The sequence below is a fragment of the Mastigoproctus giganteus genome, chromosome 13 (assembly GCF_048544385.1).
Source record: "Mastigoproctus giganteus isolate SK-2022 chromosome 13, ASM4854438v1, whole genome shotgun sequence".
Classification (NCBI taxonomy): Eukaryota; Metazoa; Arthropoda; class Arachnida; order Uropygi; family Thelyphonidae; genus Mastigoproctus; species Mastigoproctus giganteus.
Window position 1 is genome coordinate 103,514,928 of NC_143587.1, and position 21,270 is coordinate 103,536,197.

Sequence of the window (21,270 nt, forward strand, 5' to 3'; positions counted from 1 at the left end):
AAAACTCGGTATTGTTTTATATCTTGCAAAAAGGATTCTTCTGCTCCTATGTTTATCTTTGGTGACACTCTGATTTTTAGGCAAAATGATATATCTCTTTTTTCTGGGATTACCCTGACTTCTAATCTCTCTTGGCACAAGCATATTACAAATATTGCTTCCTCTGCATCTAAAAAACTTGGTTTGGTTTTCTCTTTCGCTCTCGGTGTTACTTTTCTTTCAAACAGCTGTTCACTCTACAAATCGCAAATCCGCCCTACCATGGAATATTGTTCCCACATCTGGGATGGTGCCCCCAAAACTTCTCTCAGGGTTCTAGATTCCATTCAGAAAGGGGCAGTTAGGTTAATTAATGACTCTCCTCTAACAGAGTCCACTTGCTGTCTCATAGATGTACTGTTTCTGCTGCATGCCTTTTCTACAGATACTTCCATGGGCACTAATTCCCTCACTTTCTTTCAAAACAGTCTGAACATGTGCCGCCACCAGCCAACATCCATTTACTGTCCAACTTCAAACTCACAGAACCAACTTTTCATCTTCCTTGTTTATTCATTCAACTACCATTTTCTGGAACAACCTTCCTTCAAACGTATTTCCTGAAAATTCCAGTTTACAGAAGTTCAAGTCTAATGTCAACAAATATCTTCTTTTGTCTTCTCAACCTCCAACCCAAGCACAGCACTAAGTACTGTAGGTTCTAATACCTCTTGTTTGGGGTTTTCATAAAAAAAAACAAAAAACCTCACATGTGTCTAGTCTCCAAATGTTGCAGTTTGCCGAACATAAGTCTTTCTTGGTAACAGCAACCCTGTTTCATGAATTTGGGAGTGGGCTTATATACTTTTAGGTGTCTTTCTCTACCAGTTTTGTCTAAACGATGATGCAATATTTTCTGCTTTCATTTTGATTTACCATGGATTACAGGAGTTCTCTTTAGCTGGTGTCTAATATGGATGCCACAACAAGTGTATAGTCTGATTTTTGGGCATGCATGCATGTAGACAGTAAAAAGTAAATGTTCCCCAATTTGAGAGGGATCATGCAATGGTTTCTGTCATATTGGGCTCAGTGTGCCAATAATATGCATTTTTCTGAAAATTTTATCCCACAACAAGCAAAACTAGCAAGCTAATGAAAGTGGGGTATAATAGGAAAACAAATTAATATAAAATATATTAAACCCCAAAAACTTCAGTTAATGGGTAAAGGATAATTATTTAAACTGTGATGAATAAATTAAACGCAATAAAATAAAATCCAGTATCTATTAGTTGCCATATTTGTTTTTATTATAAAATTTAATTTTATAATAAAAAAAAATATGGCATCTAATAGATACTGCACAAATGCCTGTATGCCATTTAGAGGAGGCAAGGAAAAGAGGGTTAATAGACTCTGGTCTAGAGGAATGCATTTCTGAAGAAAGCAAAATGTGCAACGGTATTATTTTTACAAACATCTAGTGTTAATCAGTTAATACTATTGGGTATTCTTGTAACTGTAACTTAGGTGATTCAGAAATGAAATTCTTCGGTAAAATACAAATCTAAACATTTTCAAATTTTATATTTTTATATTGCACATATTTTTCATTGTGTTCAATTTGAAAGAATATTTTGAAAAGCACTTATGAAAGGATACAAGCTTACTGGGACTATCCTGTCTCCTCTGCAAGTAGGGCTTTTAAAGGTTGTGAAATAAAATTGAATAAAATTTGTACACACACACGCGCTGTGTGTGTGTGTGTGTGTGTGTGTGTGTGTGTGTGTGTGTGTGTGTGTGTGTGTGTGTGTGTGTGTGCGTGTGTTTATTATCCATTGGATCTTCCTGGATAAACAAATGACTGACACCAATATATAAGAAAAGTGCATGAGTCACACAAATTAATTGATCTTGTTATGGCATGTAGAACTGAGTTGATTAATTTCAAGAGAGATGTTATTGTCAGATATTACATTGTTGGCTTGTTGATTTGTGCAGTTGCTGGAGGCAGCATCATTCATTCAGAATCAACCTTTGGTGACAATACTACCAAAGAAAATCCAAACAAATCCACCAGAAAAATCTAGTAAAATATTTGTTTTCAATGAAATTTAATTTCTAGTGGTGATGGTACCACCATTTCCTAGTAATGCACAGGAAGACCATAGAAGCCCACTCCATGTGACCAGAGAGTACTCAGAAGAGTAGTATGACAGTCTCCTTTCAAAATATCAACAGAGGTTAAAATCCATATAATTAAAATCAATATGAACACATTGCATTCAGAGTCTTGGTTTTTGTGGGACAATGTCAACACATAAACATTACCAATCACAATCAGCAGTCTCACTTTTCATGGGGCAATTGAACACTGTAATTGGTTCTTAGAGAAGTGAAAATCAGTTCTATGGAATGAAGAATCTTGCTGCATCCTATTCCAGTCATATGGGCTGATGTGGGTGTGAAGGAAGATGCCTGGAGAATATCTGCTGCCAGAGGAGTGTACTGTGCCAACAATGAACTTTGGAAGAGATGGGGTTATTGTGTCGTGTTGTTTTTCATGTTATGTCCCAGCACCTTTAGTGGTTGTGCAGGGAACCATGAATACTGACACCTACCTTAACATTTTGGACAATTCCATGTTACTCATGTTATTCATGGAATTGTCCATCCTATTATTCCATGGTTCTTTGATCGATTCCGTTTGTGTCAACAGGATAATGCCCTGTACCATGTCGCTGAAGCTAGTTGAGAAAGGTTCATGGATGTAAATGTTCAAAATTTGGAATAGCTGATGCAGCCAGTTCATCCTATAAGCATTCCTTTGGAATGTCAGCGAGAGCCAGGCCAACACATACCACATTGGTAGCTCATTATTTGGTCATTGCTGGTCATTATTTTGCAGGAAGAATGAGGACTATATCCTCTGCAGTTTGTTTATTTATTTATTTTTTTTTTATTGTGAAAAGTCTACCTAGAAGTGTAAAGTGTATTATAGCAGCTAGAGGGGAGACCATCACACTACTGAAGTGAGTTTCAGTGACATCATTTTGGAGGTGTGTGCTCATATATATGTGTGTGTGTGTGTATGTAATAATGGTAAAATTAGCACTTTAAAAAAAGGAACATTTTATTTGGCTATGCAGGTCAAGAGTTACATTAAAATTTAAAAATCTGGACAGTCAACAGTACTGCTATAATTATCTAAAATAGGACTAGAGTTTGAAGAAAAAGGTTAAAACATTAACTGTGAAGGAAACATTTTGATTTCACTATTGTCGTTTTGGAACACAAAAGCACGTGACATAAAACAAATAATATACTGATCAAAAAGTATCAATAGCTTTCTTCGCATTTTTCAGGAAATCTAACTAAAAAAGTTATTCATAGCAGCAGAGTCCAAGCTTTGCTTTTAAAACCAAGTTTTCTTGGTTTTAAAAGCAAAATAGATTCTCATTTTATATGAGAGAGTAATATGGAATTCCATTTGGTTTCATTCTTAAAAATAATAATGCTTTTTTTTTAGATACTATCACTAAGCTTTACATGGTGAAAACACTGAATATGATCCTTGAGTGGAATGCTTCACTATAATATCTGAAATCTTAAAGCTAAGAAAGGGAGCATTTCTTTGTGTATTAGAACAAATTAGTATTTTATTTCATAAGAAATATATGTACAAAACATGTTTCATGGTATGATTTTCTACCATTCCTTCAGCACCTTGTTGCTGCCTCCTTGTTCACTTTAAGTGGAATCTTGTACAGGTATAACATCTGCAGTCTAAATTTGACACTGAGCACTTCTTCCTGCATTGGAACAAATTTACATGTTATTTTCTAAAAAATATATATGAAAATATTTCTTAGACAAAATATTTGATCCACCTCTTAAGAAAACACTTTTTTTTTTTTTTTTTTTTTTTTTTTTTACCATTACAATTTCTTCAGAGGAAGTGGTGACAATAGTAATATTGTGGGGCATATGAATTTGGTCAAGTGATCTTCAAACTCAGAGCTCTGATGAGGGTGTAGTGATCAAGGTTGAAGAGATTTAATGACCTGTGTTCCTATAATATACAAGTAGTTAGTTGGGAAGAAAAGGCAATTTTTGAATATCTATCTGAGACACACAGATGACCCTAACCTACTTCAGATGTAGAAATACTTTGTCTCAACTATGTTCCAACCTAACCCTTTTTTTTTTTTTTTTTCAGGCCTCTTCCCCAACGCACATAAGTCTATAAGTTCCAATTAGGCTATTTTTTTATGAATCCTACAGAAGGACCAGGTATCAGAAATAGCTAACCAATGTAGTCACATCTAACCAAAATATCAACTGGTCACTAAAAATTTTTCAGTGGAGTGATAAATGCTTACTCCATAGTGTAAGACCTGGCCATAGTTCTAGGCACCCCAGTCAACAGTCAGAGTCCAAACCACAAGAAACACATTTCACAACATCTCATTCTTCTCCTCTGAACTTCATTTTCAGGACAGTGTATTCAATAAATTGTGTTTTCTGGGAATTCAACAAACCAACTCATAATAATAGTATTAATGTATAATACTACATAATAGTTCCAATGCTGCCAATACATACAGAATCCAAGACATAAGGAAATATACGGGATACGAAAATGAAGATGAATGGTTTCAGCCTGGACCAAACAACTAAAAAGAAGTTCTTTTTTCTTTAAATTTGTTTCTCCAGTAAAAGTTTTTATTTGCTCTAGTTGCTGTTAGAGTGCAATTTACAGTTTCTTTTTGCTAATTCCTTTAATACTATAAAAATTATGGAATAAAACAATGCTCTTGTGAAATCATGTGGTTAATCATTTTGTTGGTTTTTACTTTTGTTCTAGTTTTATTAAAAATAAAATCTTCAGTTTTATATAATATTTAATAAACTATAGTTGGGAACAATTCTTGTAGACTGTTAAAGCACTTTGTGTCCTACATAACAGTATAGTTTTGCCACTTGCCACTCATTTGGAAAAGTCTGGGATTGATTCCCATCTGTGACTGGAGGAATTTCTAAAGTCCTCTTCAGTTGAGGCTGTAGTTAGCCCAGTGTCAGGTGGAGGAAGTAAAATTTTTCCAATGAGTTATTCCATGTTTTTTAGCTCACAACATGCAAATCAGCTCATGAACATGCTTGCACAAGCAATAATATTACTGCAATATTGGCTAAGTCACTGCTAGGCCTAAAACCTAGCAACAACAACAGCCATTTGCCTTCCTCAACAACTAACCATGCCTGTACAAGCTTCCCCTCTTCTACATAGTACCTAGTGCAAATTACAGTTAAATTAGTAAAAGATCAGCTACTTATTAAAACAGTTAGCATGAATTTGTATTGCTTTATAAGCTTGCTTTTAAAGCAAGCTTATAAATCATTGGCCGAAAAGGGGGGGGGGGAAACTTTCCACATCACCTGTCCATCCTCTCCAATAGTTTGTCTGGTTCTTAGCTCTTCCTTGAATTTATTGAAACTATACACCCCATCATGTATGTAGTCTGAGCAAGAGGAAGAATGCCATCAGCATTAAGCTTGCTCAATCCATTCAAAGCCTTAAGCACTTCAATCAGATCACCATGAAAGTGTCTAGTTTCCAGATGCTGCAGTTTGCAGAACTGAAGCCTTTCTTTGTAAGACCACTCTTTTGTTTCCCTCACCAATCTACTGCCCTTCTCTGCATCCTTCCTAAAATGAGGCCTCCAGACCTGTATGCAGTACTCAAGATGTGTCCTAACCATGTACAATGGATAACCTCCTTATTCCTGCTATAAAAATTCCTGTACATCATTGACAAAACCCTATGAGCTGTCCTGGTAGCCTGGCTGCAAGTGTAGTAGTACATAGTTGGTACATTAATCTGGGATTAATTCCAGCAGAAGCAGTGCAAACTTTTATAAAGAATAAATGGGGAAGATTCTAGATAGAAGAGGAGAAAGTAAATGGCATTGCCTGGCCAAAAGAGTTGTTCCCTACCATAACAGTATTTTCAAAAGTTAAGAACCACAATCTGTAAGATAGGCTTTGGAATAAATACTCTGTGAAAACTGTTTTAAAATGTAACAGATTAAAAACTAATTTATTATTTAATTATAAATATAAATGTACAGAAGGGTTTTAATCACATTTATATACAATGTATAATTAACCATTAAATTTCAAATGTTTCATTTTGATTATATTATTCAGTGATGCCATCTATTCATATATACAGACACCAGACAAAAAATAAATAAATAAATAAATAAAATAAAAATTATTCACCTCTGGTATTTAGGGAATATAACAGATTAAACGCATGTACTTTCTGTGCTTGTTTGCTTACAGCACTGAAATTGTAGTATAAAGTTGACCAGTTTTCTCTATTTACAGGCCATATACCAACTGTGACTGAAGAAGTAATGGTTTCCACCCCAAAAGATGGGAGCATAGAAAAGATGTTAGTGACAGAAACGAGTGGTGGCATTTGGTAGGTCTAAAGGACTTCCTCCTGTTAAAGAAGTAGCTGACTTAGCTAGTGTTTCAGAAGGAACAGTATTAAAAGTTTTTAAGAAAGGCATGAATTAAAATCAACCAGAAGTCAGCACTAGAATTGTGGTTGAAAATTTGTGCTAAGTGATCATGATCGATGACAAATATCATGTCTTGTAAACAAAAAATAATTTTAAGCAAGACAAGAACTGCTACAACCAGTTAATGGTCTCATCAGCCAATTTATGATAGAATGCTTGCTATGAAGAGAATTGCATAACATTGATATCTGGAGTAGGGTTCTCCAAAAAAGATCAGTGTTAATAACTGCAGTAATAATCAGTGTTAAAATAAAAATGCCTGACTAATATATGGTGAAATGCAAAAAAAATTGGGGTGTTGATGAGTGGAAAGCTGTGATATGGTTTGATGAATCAAAATTTTGCTTGCACTCTGTCGGGTGGTGAGTTCACAGAAGAAGCAATGAGGCATTTCATCCAGAGTATGTGCAAAGTATCATACAAGCTGATTGGTGGGTCAGTAATGCTTTGGAGATATTTTAACCAACATGAACTAGGTCCTCCTATGTAAAATACCAATTGGGATCAGTCAGGCTGGCTATACAAATGTTCTGGATGATCAGGTTGTGCATTTTGCTGAAAATTTGAGGGACACTCATCATTTTGATATTCTGGCATTTCAGAACAACAACTGTCTGGTGTACAGGGCTTCTACTATTTTAAACTGGCATGAGGAAATGCCAGAGTGTTTAAATTAGCCAGCCAAGTCACCAGATTTACATCTTATAGAGCAGTGGTCTCCAAACTTTTTTGGTCGCGCACCCTGGAATAAAAAATTAAATATATAAGTTTGATTTTTTTTTATTTATAAATCATTTACGTGGAAGGCATAAAAGATCAGAAATAAAAAAATTCGAAACAAAATTAAATTGAAGTTCAAAATACGTGTACTTGAACATGCATGATTGATGGCATGATCAAAGCCGCATATTGAAGTATTAAAAAAACATTCATTTATAATTTTTATTTTCAATTACGTTTCGAAAAACTAAATACAGTAGTCCTCAACTTACACAATTAATTTGTTCCAGCAATTTCCGAGCAAGTTGAAAAACCGCATAAGTTGAATAGTGCGTAAATATGATCTATTTTTAATTGTATATTCATTTGAAAGGAAAATTCAAGCAAATCAACTTCTATTTATGGAAAATTTGTGGGATATAAAACTTTATTGAATATCCTATCAAGTACATACTCATACATAAATATAAAAACTAATCTAATTTAGCTGAAAATACCCATTCTATACTAATCATTTAATATGTTCTCAGACTCTGGAGAGTTCGATGGTGTCATGAATTACTTGTACAATGATCTCTGCACTGTAGCCCTTTTTTATCGTCGTAAATCAGTTTGTAACACGCATCGAGCACCACCCCGATCACTTTTTCAAACCGTTAGCTGTCTGGATCCTGAGCTTTTAAGCCAGCTAGTCCTTCATCGATCATTTTAAAGCATTTTGCCATTTCCTTAGTACCAAATTGTTTTGATGGTTCAGCTTCTTGTACATCCTCCCAAACCTCATCTTCATTTTTATAATCATCAAGTGCCATTAAATATTCATTGCTTAATTCCTTTCTATGACTTTGCAACAATTCAAAGTCATTTTCCTCTAAATTTAATTCTAATGTTCTGGTCATTTCCACAAGCTCTCTAATTACATAATTTTCTTCACTTCCCGAAGCATCCTGAACAAACTGGGGAGTGCGTTTCTTCCAGACGGCATTAGTGATCAATACTGTAATTTCGCTCCAGGCAGCATCATTGTTTTTAAAACTTTTGTAAATGTTGAATTCTTTCCAGAACTGCTTCAATGATCTGGCATTCTGTCCTTCAGCGGCCCTTACTGCGTATCTAAATGTTGTTTGTAGATAATGCAGGTAGGACCTGTTTTACGACATGGTTAGATTCCAGCAAAACAGGGTCGTAAAATGAAAAGTCGTAAAACAAGACCAAATTATAATGTAATTGAATGAGATAGGTTCCAATCTTCCCAAAATTTTTCCAAGTATGCACTAATATTTCTGTTCTTTATAAATAATTAAATATTTTAAACATTTAATGCACGTTTTATTTATACTTATATGTAGTTGCCTTTGTCTATTAAGTGTTTAAATTTGGAAGGATACTCTTCACCACTGCAATGTCAGCACTAGCAGCCTCACCTGACACTTTTACGTTGTGAATTTTACAAGTTTTTAAACTGATGAAACCACCCTTTGCTGGCCGTAAATATTTCAGTGCTACTAGACTCCTCGCATATTTCATCAAATAATGACTTTGCCTTGTCCAGAATTACCACCTGTGTAACAGGAATGTTATTTTGGTTCATATCATCAACCCACAACACTAACAATTTCTCCATTTTTTCCATTGTCTCACTGCATGAATAAGTTGTTCTGGAGGATGACACACTTGTTATCCCTGTGTGTGTGTCCGCTTTATTTTATCAACATTGTTCATAATCGTTTATACAGTAGAATGTGCTAAACTCAACGCCTTATACACATCCGACCGATGCTCACCAGACTCCATGTGACGATCACATCCATTTTCTCCTTAATTGTTAGTGTTTTACACTCTTTTTGCCCCCCCCCCCCACTTTGCTCTCAGTTAGTACAAAATCATTAAGCCTCCTGCTACAATATGATAACCTGCCATTTTCAAACCTTAATAACTCCTCATGTGTGAATGTAGATGCAAAATACTCATTCAGTTTGTTTGCTATCTGAGCAGGATCATCAACAGTCGAACCATCGATATCATGTGGACCAATCAGATTCATCCCCTTCCTTTTAGAGTTTATATAAGTAAAGAAATCCTTGCTGTTTTTCTTAGCATCTTTTGCCAAAGATTTCTCGTAATCTGCCTTCGTCTGCCTAACTACCTTTGTGACCTGATTACAGAATAGCTTATATCTGCCATAGGCTTCTGAGTCGCTTCATAATTTATATGCATCCCATGCATTTTTCTTCTCTGTTACGAGTCTCATTAGTTCATTTGATAACCATTTAGGCCTAAACCTTGAACAATATTTCTTAATAGGTATGAAACTTTTAGTAGCTTCCACAATTAATTCCTTGAATGCTTCCCACTTAGAATTTACTGTTAGTAACATCATCAGTTGATCCCACTGTACAGAATTTAAAAACTGTCTGAGGCCACTTAGCTTTTTTTAATTTTTGAAATAATACTGGCCCAAATTTCATTTCCGATTATTTCTTGCATTAAGAGATTCTTACCTATTTTATAATTTATAAATTTTAAAGATTTTTTTATTTTAATTAAATTTGGAGCACAGCTAAATAAGTAACATTTTTTGTAGACATGTAGACTAAAATTCTAGAACAGCATTTTTAAAAATTGTTTCATTGAGGCATATGCACAAATTGATATAAATTTTAGTAATATAAACACAGAGATATTTTATTAACTACCATTTACTATTTTACAAGATATACTTAGTGCTCGAATTGGAAAAATTTAACAAGGGGAATGCTAATTTTTTTTTTTTTTTAATAAGTTAGTATATTACACATGTTTTATTGCACGTACAGTATTGTAATATTTTAGAAAATAATTACAATTTATAGGTACAAATAAAAAAAAAAAAAAAAAGAGATAATGGTCACTTTTTTTTTTTTTTTTTTTTTGTTTCCAAAAACACTGTATATGAGGGCATTTGAAAACCCACTTAATTGTAGTCGATCATTCATTGTTGAACTATGCGACTGCCATGTATAGTTAGAAAAGGACAAACTCGATAATACATTTCTTTAAATAGGAATTTGCTCACAATCTGTATTTTTTCAATATAAAAAAAGTATTTTAACAAGGAAAACATTCTGCTCAAAAAATTTACAAGGAGAACTGCCCCCTGCCAATTTGATTACTGTAGCTAAAACTCATTTTGGAAATGAGACAAAAATCAAATTCTAAAACATATTTTAAATAACTAATAATTGCATATATTTTTGTAACCTGTAAAAATAAAATAAATGGTTACAGTTCAACTAAAAGAAATTAAGTACATAAAAGAATGATTTGTTTATAGCAATTTATTAAAACTTACTTTTTTTAACGTAGAGACGAAACAACTGAATAACAAAATTTGAATTACACTTTCGTTTCTTTTAACCTTTTAACATTCACAATCAAGCACTTGTGAGATTCAAGAGAAATACTTGCCAACTGGCTAGCACTGCAGGATTAGATAGTACTGAAGGACAAACCCAAAAGCTCAGAAGTGTGACGTCACAAAAATCGGCTATACTTTATAGAAATTTATAATTGGAATTTCTAAAATGAAAAATCACAACAATTTCTGGAATCATATGTAGTACATACAATGATAATGCAGTATTTCCCTTAATAAAATTTTTATTTTTATTATAAACAAAGAACATAGGTTGACCAGAGGCTATTATCCGTGTCGGAAATACACCTTAATCTTCTGATGCTATAGAAAACAGTTGACTAGCGCAACTTTTCAGTATGTGTGATAGGTGGCTGCATAGTCTTTACGAGCACCACTTACATTCGGGAGCGGTAATCCCTTTAACCCTTAATGCGTGCTTTCTAATTGCCTCAAGGCCAGAGGTGGAAAACAAAGCATATAAGGTTGCTCTCATAATCCATTCGTTGTATGGAAATTTTATTTGTTCTACGGAAACTACAGTATTTTAAAGGTAATTACCTAAGGGAATTCAAAAAAAAATTGCTATAAAGAAGTTCGTTAAACAGAGGTCCAACTATAATCAAATCAGAAATGTACCAATATTAAAATACATAACCAGTAAAGTGCTCCCTTAAATTGCTGCGACTGGGGCTGGAACCCGCTCCCAACCATAGTTCCGGCTGTACCACTTCTATATATTTTCAAATACTAGCCATCATGCATGCTCCTAAGCTGTGAACAGCCACTGGGTGCAATTTCATTATACAATTCAATAATAATAATTTATTCTTGTATATTGAGATTAAAGTCAGTATTTATTGACTTTAACTGAGATACTTTTATCAAATATTATAATAATAAAAATTTTGAATTTCGGCACCCCCATGCCCTGCTTACCAGGCTTAACATGTTCTGCCAGCCCTGGCTGCACTAGCAGCCTCAGTAACTTTGATGTTGTGTAGTTTAGCACAGCCCTTAAATCTTTGAAACCATCCATGGCTTGCAATGAATATTTCACTAGCAACATTCTCACCATGTTTACACTTTAGTTCTTCAAAAATACTCGAGGCTTTTTCTTGTATGAGCAGAAGACTTATCGGCATTCGTTGTTGTTTCATGTCTTCTATCCAAATCATCAACAATTTTTCCATTTCTTCTATTAATAAGCCTCTTCTTTTGAATATGATCGTAGATTGTATTAGCATAGAACTTTTTACATGCTGCATAATCCGAACTTTATCTTTTATAATGGTTCTAACAGTTGATTCATTCATTTCGTAAATATGTGCAATGTCCAAAGATTTCTTGCTGTTTTCATGTTATTTAGTGATTTTGACTTTAGTCTCCATAGTTATAATGTGCCTCTTCTTATCACTGTGATTACTATTCTCACCATTTTTTTATTTTCGCAGACATATTTAGGGTTTATATTTATTTTGTTTACAACAATTATAAGCTCACAAGATACAACTTACGCGTAAGTGGCTAAGATGAAAACAAAGTGCTGATGCCACTATCAATTCACATTAGGAGACACTAATGCAATCTATTATACAGGGTGTTTCAGTTAAACGTTTCAGAACTTCTAAGAGGGGTAGGGTACATCCTGACAACTCGAAATCATATAGCAATGTGGGGTCGGAAATGCTTTCCTGAAGCGGTGTTGTACACAGAAGCACCATAAAGAGAAGAGACCGTAAGTGAGAAATCGTTTTAATAATACATGAAAAGAAGCAAAAGGTACATGGATTAAAGTAAGTGTTCGAAGTTTCTTCCACGGGCTACAATGCACGCCTCACATCTCCGACGCATGGACATCCGAACATTCTGGAATACTCCAGGCGAATTTCGAATTTCTTGAACAAGAACGCCAAGTTAGTAGGATGGATGATTACACGAACGCAGAGTTAGCCGATATGCATTTGGCGTACGGGGCTGCAAATTGTAGTGGGCCAGCCGCACAGCGTTTGTACGCGGAACGATATCCGACGAGGCGTATTCCCAGTCATAATTTCTTTGCAAGACTGCACCAGAGGTTAGCTGAGAGAGGTTCATTTGAAAGAGCTGACAGGGACAGGGTAAGAACAGCACGGACTCCAGCCGTCGAACAGAATGTGCTGCAGCATGTACAGGGGAATCCAAGAACGAGTACACGGTCTAGCAAACGCAGTCGGGGTTTCCCATTGCAGCGTCTGGAGGATTCTCCGAGAACAAGACATGCATCCGTTTCACGTGCAGCGTGTCCAGACACAGCAACCGGAGGATTATGCACCTCGTATTGCTTTTGCACAGTGGTACCTTGGAAAATGTGCTACAAATCCCCTTTTTCCTGCTGAAGTGTTGTCCGATGAGGCATCCTTCACAAGGGAAGGAATTTTCAACACGCATAACGACCAAATCTGGGCGGTCGAGAACCCGCATGCAATACGACGTCGTGCAGCACAGATTCGATTTTCGGTCAATGTATGGACCGGCATTGTGGGAGATCACCTCATCGGACCTTACCTGTTACCGTGTCGTCTAACCGGACCTATCTACGTGATCTTTCTGCAGCAAGTATTGCCACAACTTTTGAGAGATGAACAGATTTCTGCATCGACGCAACAGACAATGTGGTTCCAACACGATGGAGCCCCTGCCCATTATAGCGGAGATGTTCGTAACTACCTGGATGTCACATTTGCTCAACAGTGGATCGGACGTGGTGGTCCCGTGCGTTGGCCTGCTCGGTCACCCGACCTATCATGTCTTGATTTTTATTTCTGGGGTCATATGAAATCGCTAGTTTATGACACCCCTGTTGACAATGCTGAGGAGCTGGTTGCAAGAATCGCAGTAGCTGCCGAAGAAATTCGAAATTCGCCTGGAGTATTCCAGAATGTTCGGATGTCCATGCGTCGGAGATGTGAGGCGTGCATTGTAGCCCGTGGTAGAAACTTCGAACACTTACTTTAATCCATGTACCTTTTGCTTCTTTTCATGTATTATTAAAACGATTTCTCACTTACGGTCTCTTTTCTTTATGGTGCTTCTGTGTACAACACCACTTCAGGAAAGCATTTCCGACCCCACATTGCTATATGATTTCGAGTTGCCAGGATGTACCCTACCCCTCTTAGAAGTTCTGAAACGTTTAACTGAAACACCCTGTATATAAAGTGGTGCTTAATGGATGCCATGACTAGTCGTAAGCAGAAGTAGCGCAACCGCGTATCTATGAATCCACATAACTCGAGGTCTTACTGTATTGAATTATTGCGGATTATCTCGTGCACCCCTATGGATGTGCACATCCAACTTTGGGGACCACTGCTGTAGAGAACATAATATGACTACCTTGAACATAAAGTGAAAATACAACAAAATCATCGAACAAACCTGAATGAGTTACAGACCCATTTGTTTTCAGAATAGCCTAATACTGATGTAAATTATTTATGGAGTCCTGGTGAATTAATCCCTACCAACAAGAATTCATGAAGTGATTAAAGGATGGATTGCCTTCATTAATTTAAAAATTACACAGGTGACTAATTTTTTGTCTAATGTCTGTATATCCTGATCATATATAATCTTTAAATAATAAGGATTTATCATTTTGTTTACAGCGTAAATGAATCTCAACTACTAATACTGCTGAATCATTGCCTGGTAAGAGGATGAGCATGTTACTCTCACTCTTTGCACTTTCTAACTGCTGCCATTAATCCTGGTGATAATTTAAAAGAGAAATCCGTTTAAAAATATATATCTTTTTTAACGGATAATTTTAAGATATTTTGGTAGATTTAACCATTATTAGATAAATGTTCAAATGCAATAAAGCAGTACTCTAGTTGGTGTTTGGTTGCATGACAGAGTTAAACCGATTTAATTACACTCTCTGTTATGAGAGTTTGACAACTTTTAATGCATGCAGATTGGATGATCACTTAGACTTGCCTGGAACTGTTGTAATAATAATACAGAGTAATGCCATTGTCTAGTGCATTTATTTATTTATTATTTTTTTAGGCAGGTAAATCTGTAAATAGCTAGATAAGAGAGGGAGTGATTACAGTGTATATTAATACTTATGCGTAAAAGAAAATGAAAACGTGATTGTGCTATTATGAAAGAGAAGAGCTGCAACTGGAATGTCATATTCAAACAGTTTATAGGGTTGTCTATAGCACACGAAGTCTACATCATCATTACGTTTGTAGACTAACAATGATCATTGCTTTCCAGGAATAACCATACCAATTGTTTCTGGTAGATGCGTGATTGCCTAAAAAACTTCTGCATCATTTTATCCACATATACTAACTCAACAACAAAGTGGATATATTTATCCATACTCAATTGATTAAGAATTTGAAAAGTAATGAATGGAAAATCCTGGTTTGTTAAAAAAATGTACTGGTTACAGCACGGGACCATCCTTGACAATGCAGTGGTTTACTATCTGTCACTCATTTGATGAGACCAGTCAAATCCTCCTCCTCAGTGACTGGAGAATTTTTAGAGGCCTCTTCAGTTGTGGCTGTGGTTAGTCAGTCTCAAAAAGAGTGAATAGGGCCACTCCCCCCATTAATTATTTTGGGTTTTTAAATTTGTGCACCATGTAGATGAAATTATGAAAAATAAACCAACAACACAGACAAAATACACATAGCGTATCTGCTTTTGCTATAAAAATTAGCACACACCACCCTGCAGATTAGTAAAGTGATTATAATCACAATTCTTGCAGTACCACATCTGTGGGATTGATTCTCATCAAGATGAAAGGAATTTTTTGTAGCTTCTTTCACACTGTGGATGATCTTAGCATTAACATTAGTAGAGGCTTATGATGCAAGAAAGCAAGCTTATGCAGCATCAGCCAAAAAAAAAAACAAAAAACTTGCTCCCATTTCACCCCTCCGTTCGTTCCAAATACCTGTCCACCTCAGCCTTAAATTTATTTAGGCTATCAACTTCCACAACAAAAGATAGAAGTCTGTTCCACCAATCAACTACCCGCTGGCTAAAGGCAAACTTCCGCACATCTATCCTACAACCGTCTTTCCTCAATTTGAATTTATGCCGTCTCAGGTGATTATTCTGAGCAAGAGGAAGAATCCCATCAGCATTAAGCACCCTCAAACCATTCAAGGCTTTATACACCTCAATCAGATCACCTCACAGGTGCCTAGTCTCCAGACACTGTAATTTGCAAAACTTAAGTCTTTCTTCGTAAGAGCAACACTTCATTCCATTCACTAATCTTGTTGCCCTTCTCTGTACTCGTTCCAACAGCACTACATCCTTCTTAAAATGAGGCCTCCAGACCTTATACAGTACTCAAGGTGTGGCCTGACCATTGCCTTATAGAAAGGGATAATCACCTCCTTATCCCTGCTAGAAAAATTCCTGTATATCATTGACAAGACACCATGAGCTACTCTTGCAGACATCTGCACTGCTCAGTAAACTTCATATCTCCCTGCACAATTACCTCCAGGTCCTTTTCATTCTCTACCACTGTCAGTGTAATACCACAGAGTTGATACGTTACTCTGGGGTTACTGCTTCCCATATTTAGTACTTTACATTTGTCGATGTCAAACTTCATTTGCCACCTCTCAGCCCATCTGCTCAACTTTTCTAGATCCTGTTGCAACAGTGTACTGTCATTAATGTCCTTAACAATCCTGCCAACCTTCGTATCGCCTGCAAACTTATTAAGCTTGATATGCCATCATCAATATCATTTATAAATACAGAAAAACAACAATGGACTCAAAGCTGAACCCTGAGGGACTCCACTAATAACATTAGTCCATGAAGAGCAGTATCCATTGATTACCACTCTCGGTCTTCACCCACTCAACCATCCCTTTATCCATAGCAGTAATTTGCCTCCAATGCCGCAGTCTTCCATCTGCAACAGTATCAAAAGCCTTTCTAAAATCCAAATATATGATATCAGTTATTCCCTGCATCCAGTTCCTTTGTGACCACATCATAATATCCAATCAAATTGGTCAGACAAGAGTTCCCTTTAACAAAACCATGCTGTGTCCAAGCCATAACTGAAGTCTTGTCTAGATGATCCTAGAATTTAAATACTGTCTGACACCACCGTAGTCGCCTTTACGAAAGCAAAAACCCTTCCCTTTACCCCTGATTGTAGTTACCTCTTTGAGTTCGCACTTCAGCACACTGTGATCACTGCTACCTAGTGGTTCCTTTATCTGCAGATTCTTAATGCATATAGAATCACTACTGGTAATCAAATCAAGAGTGTTATTCCCTGTAGTTGCCTCCTGAACATGCTGATGTTGAAAACTATCATCCAATAAATCCACAAAAGCCTTGCTAATGTGTGAGTGACCAACCCACAAATTCCAATCAGTATCCGGGAAATTAAAATCCCCAATTATAAGACACTCTGATTTACTGGCCCACTATATTTTCCTGTACAGTTTCTTACTATACTCATCAAAGTCATTAGGTCTACAACACACTCCTATTCTTAATTTTGATCTCCCAGTGTTATATCACACCAAACTGACTCGACACTGCACTGTCCAGTGATGTCGACTGGCTGCACTTTCTTGGATTTTGTGTTTCTTAACTAATGGCATAACCCCTCCTCCCTTCCTATCCTTTCCATACACATTGTACTCCCCAAATTCCAGTTCTGCATTCCTTATATCTGTGTGACACCATGTCTCTGATATCCCAACATCTGCCTTTGATGTTTTGATCAACACCTTAAATTCATCAAATTTATTTACCAAACTCCTAGCATTGGTATATATACAAGTATACATGCACCTATTCCCATTCTTAGCTACCCTAACACAACCCACATGTTTACTTGTACCACAATGACTCCCAGCAGTCTCTGAAATACCCTGCATCTTGTTTTCCTGGCTCCTGCTCATTCCAATAGAAGCAGTGAAGAATCACTTTCACCTCTGCCAGTGTCTACTGTTAATCTGTTAGTCCTTGTATCCCCCAAGCTAGCAGTTTTCCAATCCAACTAACACTGCCTCGATAGCATCAGCAAATATTCTTGCATCGTTTCTATTTAAGTGTATCCCATCCCTGTAGAAGTAGTCTCTCCTGTTAACAAATACAGACCAGGCTGAAAAAAATACTACCCCTTGAGCCTGCACAATCTTTCCAGTGTCTAATTGGTCAACAAGGCTCTCATCATATACTCCCTTCTACCGTGTCTGGGCAGAATTGCAGACACTTTCAAATTCAACTCTAATTCACGGCTTTTTTTAAACAGTGACCTGTACTTGTTAAGTAATTCCGCCGGTTTCCTACTCTTAATATCATTAGTGCCAATGTGTACAACAATATCACCTTTTGTGCCCTTAAAAGATGATATCTGCTGTACAATGTCATCAACCTTTGCCCCTGGCAGACATACCCTGGTGCTGTTCCACCTATCCTTTTTACATACCATGTTCTCCGTTTCCCCGACAATAGTCACTGACAACTATTAGTTCCTGTGGGACCAGCACATTCTGCCTTAGGGGTTGCCGCTGTGTTGCGTGATGATCAAGTGGTTCTGGCTTTGGTGTGGGCAGCTGAGATCTTGATGGGCCCCTCAATTTAGATCCTTCGGGGTCATCCACCCTGTCCTTCAAGCTCTTGTATAGGCCCATAACAATGCTGAGTTGTCGCCTGATTTCCTCACACTCCTTACATCGTGCACACACAAAGACATCCCCCCCCCCCCTTGGCAATATCATATCCCGTACCTGATTGCTCCATAAACATCAAACAAGCAGTGCATTTTAAAAGGATATGATTCAGAGGGCAGCCCCCCCCCTCAGTTCTCCTCTGAGCCACAGCACTCCCATTAGCTTGAGCCTTTTGCTTTGCTACTCTGGTCTGAGTCATGATTTCGATTCAATTTCAGTACAAAATTATAACCCTAAACTTATATCTCAATGCAGTTATAACACTATATATCTATATATTCTTTTTTCAGTATCGAGTATTATCTCCGAGTTTCATTATATAACTTCCGTATCAAGTTATGTATTAATTAATTATGTTACGTTTGTAAAATCTAAGTCGTTATATGTATTTAGTTAAAAAGTACAATTTAATTGACAATGAAGTTTAACAAGATTAATGAATTTTACTGATTAATTGATAATATTATATACTACACTATACTAAGCTAACGCTGTCTAGTCCGGGATATAATGTTTTATCGCATAACAATGGTAGCAAGTTACGAACGGTAAATCTATGGACACTAAGAATTAATTAACTTCAAAAATATGTCGCTATCTAAATTCAGAATAAACCAAGGATCTTGACTAGGTCTATAAGCTACTTATAGAAAATAATTTAATATAAAAATTAAGTCAATAAAGCGGCTGAATATAGCTAAAAACTTCCAGTTCGCCAGAGCTGCAAAACTTGTAAAACAGTATTGGATGCCCTTACCGATACTAAGTAATAACCTACAATAATCTCTTATCAAAGTTAAAAATTAAACTTAGTATCGTAACTAGGAATATAAAGGTACTCTAGAAAATAAGTTAATATGCCAATTTAAGTTAATAAAACAGAAATTTTTTTAAAAAAACTTCTCTATTTGCTGGAGCCGTAATCTTGGCTAACAGTTGGATGGCTTTTGCTTCTGAAAACTTCCATTTTTCATCAAAAAAAAGCACAACTGACTATAGAATCTGTACAGTTTACAGACAGGATGCATTTGGTTGTCTTCGTGCATATTTGAAACATTAGCACTGTGACCATTGTAGTAAGTACATCAAATAGCCACTGATCTACAAACTAAGCAAGCTACACAAAAGGATATGAACACTTGCATTTTTCATGAATATGTGCAATTTATAGACAGGATGCCTCATTGCTTTGTCTTTGTACAAATTCAAAACGGCAGTACTGTGACCATTGTAGCATTAGCATTAGCAGAGGCTTATGATGCAAGAAAGCAAGCTTATACAGCATCATCCAAAAAAAAAAAAAAAAAAAAACCTTCCCACTTTGCCCATCCATTCACTCCAAATATTTGTCTAGTTCTGTCTTGAATTTATTTAAGCTGTCAACTTCTACAGCGACAGATGAAAGTTTGTTCCAGCAATCAACCACACGCTGGCTAAAGGCAAACTTCTGCACATCTGTTCTACAACTGTATTTCCTCAATTTCAGTTTATGTCCCCTCAGGTGATTAATCTGGGCAAGAGGAAGAATCCCATCAGCAGAGCATCCTCAAACCATTCAAGGCCTTATACACTTCAATCAGATCACCTCACAGGTGCCTAGTCTCGAAACATTGGAATTTGCAAAACTTTAGCCTTTCTTCTTAAGAGATTCCATTCACTAATCTTGTATATCATTGATAATACACCAAGAGCTCTACTCTTACAGACCACAATGCTCAAAGAACTTCATATCTGACTGCACAATTACCCCAGTTCCTTTTCATTCTCTACCACTCTCAGTAGTGCCACACAGTTGATATGTTACTCTGGGGTTACTGCTACTCATATGCAGTACTTTATATTTGTGAATGTTAAACTTCAGTTGCCACCTCTCAGGCCATCTGCTCAACTTTTCTAGATCCTGTTGCAGTAGTGTACTGTCTTTAACAACCCTGCCAACCTTCATATCATCTGCAAACTTAGACATTAAGCCTGATATACCATCATCAATATCATTAATAAATACAGAAAACAAGAATGGACCCAACACTGAACCCTGGAGGACTCCACTAATAACATTGCTCCACGAAGAGCAGTGTCCATTGATTATCACTCTGTCTTCTCCCACTCAACCATCTCTTTATCCATAGCAGATGGTGGTTAAGAAAACATGGCAGATATAAGGATAATGGTGTTAAATAATGGACAAGTGATATGAGAAATGATGAATAGGGAAGTCAACAGGTATCAAGTAGTCAGCTTATTTAAAGCTTGTCATAAAACTAATTCCACTGAAATAGGCTGCTTACCGAATTTTGTCTCTACCATTATTTTATATTGCTAAAATAAGTAAGTTGAGGCTGTAAAGCTTGAATCACAAGCCTTAAATAATTCATAGTCCCCTATCTCTTCATAAAAGAACTAATGAAATAATTTAAAGAATAAACTTCTTTTGAGTAAAATTATTCAGATCATGAAGTCAAAGATAGCTCTTTATCCCTACAAAGTAAACTTGAAATTTGCCTCCAATGCCACACTTGTGCAGCACTCTTCCATGTGCAACGGTATCAGACACCTTCCTAAGATCCAAGTATGATATGAAAATTATTCTTTGCCTCCAGTTCCTTTGTGACTGCATCATAGTATCCAATCAAATTAGTCAGACAAGACGTGCCCTTAACAAAACCATGCTGTGTCTGAACTATAACTGAAGTCTTGTCAAGATGATCCTGCAGTGCTTCTTTAACCAGTGCCTCCATTACTTTCCCTGGAACTGGAGTTAAACTAACAGGTCTGTAATTATTTTTGTTACCCTTTGATCCTCCTTTATGAATTTGCGTAACATGTTCACATCTCCAGTCCATGGATA

General features: G+C 36.3%; 1 protein-coding gene across 2 annotated transcripts in view; it reads left to right on the top strand.

The window, feature by feature from the left end:
• Positions 1-21,270, top strand: part of ArfGAP3 (ADP-ribosylation factor GTPase activating protein 3) — a 195,500-nt gene that overhangs the window by 136,061 nt on the left and 38,169 nt on the right. The window contains exon 11 of one of the 2 annotated variants that reach the window (XM_090387967.1): positions 14,340-14,382. The exons of the other annotated variant lie outside the window; for it this stretch is intronic. Coding sequence (XP_090244093.1) covers positions 14,340-14,348 — 9 coding nt within the window. The 3' untranslated portion in view covers positions 14,349-14,382. The remainder of the gene's footprint in view (positions 1-14,339; positions 14,383-21,270) is intronic. 2 annotated transcript variants of the gene reach the window in all.